At 35.4% G+C, this 2,500-nt stretch overlaps 1 protein-coding gene across 2 annotated transcripts in view; it reads left to right on the top strand.

Annotated features, from left to right (window-relative positions):
• Window positions 1-2,500, top strand: part of na (sodium leak channel non-selective protein na) — a 26,896-nt gene that overhangs the window by 5,951 nt on the left and 18,445 nt on the right. For both annotated transcript variants that reach the window (XM_043004060.2, XM_043004058.2), the window contains exons 11-14: window positions 1-93; window positions 541-747; window positions 1,286-1,488; window positions 1,604-1,717. The exon at window positions 1-93 is cut by the window's left edge and continues 57 nt beyond it. In XM_043004060.2, the coding sequence (XP_042859994.1) occupies window positions 1-93; window positions 541-747; window positions 1,286-1,488; window positions 1,604-1,717 (617 nt within the window). The remainder of the gene's footprint in view (window positions 94-540; window positions 748-1,285; window positions 1,489-1,603; window positions 1,718-2,500) is intronic.

Genomic DNA, 2,500 nt, shown 5'->3' with positions numbered 1-2,500 from the left:
GAAACAATGATCAAGACTATGAAAGGGACTACAGATGAAATTGCACCAGTTGTTGCAATATACTTCATCCTTTATCATCTGTTTGTAACTTTGGTAGGTATAAACATTTGGGAAACAAAAGCATATTGAGTTCATGTTTATATTGAGATAGAAGTAAATTTGATTGAGAGAGAGAGAGAGAGAGAGAGAGAGAGAGAGTGAGAGTGAGAGTGAGAGTGAGAGTGAGAGTGAGAGTGAGAGTGAGAGTGAGAGTGAGAGTGAGAGTGAGAGTGAGAGTGAGAGTGAGAGTGAGAGTGAGAGTGAGAGTGAGAGTGAGAGTGAGAGTGAGAGTGAGAGTGAGAGTGAGAGAGAGAGAGAGAGAGAGAGAGAGAGAGAGAGAGAGAGAGAGAGAGAGAGAGAGAGAGAGAGAGAGACTGACAAGCATTTAAAGATGCATATCTTTTCTTTTTCTGCAGTGAAAGCTTTGCCTTTTGACTTGAAGATGGATTTATAAATTTATTTCACCAGTAAGGCATCGTAATTATTATCACATGTTCACAGATTGTGTTGAGCTTGTTTGTTGCTGTTATTCTCGATAACTTGGAACTTGATGAAGACTTCAAGAAGCTCAAGCAAATGAAAGCACGAGAGCAGAGTGCAGGTATTCAAGAAACTTTACCTCTTCGACTTCGTGTATTTGAAAAGTTTCCAGATCGCCCTACAATGGCTAGACTCCACAAAGTGCCATCTGATTTCTCCTTACCAAAGGTTACTGATTATATATTTACTTTTGCATTAATTGTGAACAATAGAAAAGTCTTACCTTGTGTGGGTTATATACAGAAGATACAATTCACTGAACATAAGATTTCTCTTTATCAATCCATTGCAGACTGGAATACACTTGTCATAATACTAGAGTCAACTTGCACCAAGCTCTATAGAATCATAGAAAGGAAAAAAAGAAAGACTAGCATAGACTTTAAAGCTCTATGGGAGAATGGATAGCAACCAAAGTATTTGTTTGAAAAATGCCAGTGAGTTAATAGATTACACTGAAGGGGTGGGGCTCAATTGGGAGCAATTGGTCCAAGTGGCTTAGAGCTGGCCCTGGCCCCTGTCCTTAGGTCAAAATCTGGCTTGGCATGTACATGTTGCCATCCATCTGCAATGGGTTAAAGATTACTACTTATAAGATTAAATTTTATTATAGGAACTTCCTGATTCATGTACTGACTGTGAGCTCTGGGAAAATTTTGCACAAATTTTGTTCATTTCTGATATAACAAAAACATGCTCTTACCAGATACGAGAAAGTTTCATGAGGCAATATCTTGAAGAGGAACAAGAAGATGAGGATGGTCTAACAAAAGCCCGTGGAGTAGGAGGCCTTGAGGATTCCTCCATCACATATCGTAAAAGAAGGCCTGTGAAGTTACTTACTCCTATATCTCATCCTCGTAATGCAGATTATGAAAAGAAGAAAACAGGGGTTTCCAATATTATCAGGTAATTTCATAGTGATGAGGTCATTTCCTTGTTATGTCTGATATATGTAAGTCTTTTTATACTAATTTTACCAAATGGTAAATTTATAATTATATATATTTTTTCTTTGTTTCAGTGATGCAAATAACCAGAGGCTTTTATTAGGAGATTCTGGACAGATCCCATTACCAGGAAAAGGAACTCATTCGCATGGCACAGTGTCATCCAAACATGGCCGTCTTGACCAGAAGTAAGTTTTCTAACAATTAAATGTAAAAATTGAAAGTGCTAGATAGTCAAGAGTGCTCTGCATTTCTAGGAGTATTTAATTGAAAGAAACAGATTCAGATGCCTTTGCAAGTTTTTATATGTCAAAGCCAATTTTTTTTTTAAACATTAATTTCCATTGTCATACATTTCATTGAATCTTGCAATCATTATAATTGTGCAGTGGTTTAGCCAAGGGTGTAAAATTTGTCAATGGTGAATATTATACCAGTGATGTATATCATTGCAAAACTCAAAGGTAAACAATTAATTCATATGAAAGAGGCATTACCCACTCTTTTTGAAAGCTCTGAGAGCCTCATCTATTTTCCACCATAGGTGCTCACACCTTACTAAAATCCAGGTACTTGTGTACTGTACTTGTGTTATACTCAATTTTACTATATAAAGCAGAAAAAAATCATTCATACATTTAATGCAATTCTTGTTTAATTTAGTACATGGATCCAGAATTTAATCCTAAGCAAAAGCGTATAGAAAATAATCCATGCTAATTGTGTCTCTTAACCTGCAATCTTCAATTTATGTTGAAATAGTCATGTTTTGCAATTGATTACATGAATTATATGAGGGGAATATAGTATAAGATTTGATACTACTAAACATGATCAACAAAACACCATAGAAGTTATTGTAAGTCAATAAACAACATTTTATTGCTTTATTCACAACAATTTGTTGCTAGCAGTATGCTAGTTCCAATCTTCATGGATTATTATTAGTGCTTTTGATAGATAATTAATTA

Source organism: Penaeus japonicus, unplaced genomic scaffold (genome assembly GCF_977035675.1).
Source record: "Penaeus japonicus unplaced genomic scaffold, GWHDUDI00000001_assembly GWHDUDI00000001, whole genome shotgun sequence".
Taxonomy (NCBI): Eukaryota; Metazoa; Arthropoda; class Malacostraca; order Decapoda; family Penaeidae; genus Penaeus; species Penaeus japonicus.
Note: the sequence above shows the minus strand (reverse complement) of the source record. Positions and strands in the feature narration are given on the sequence as shown.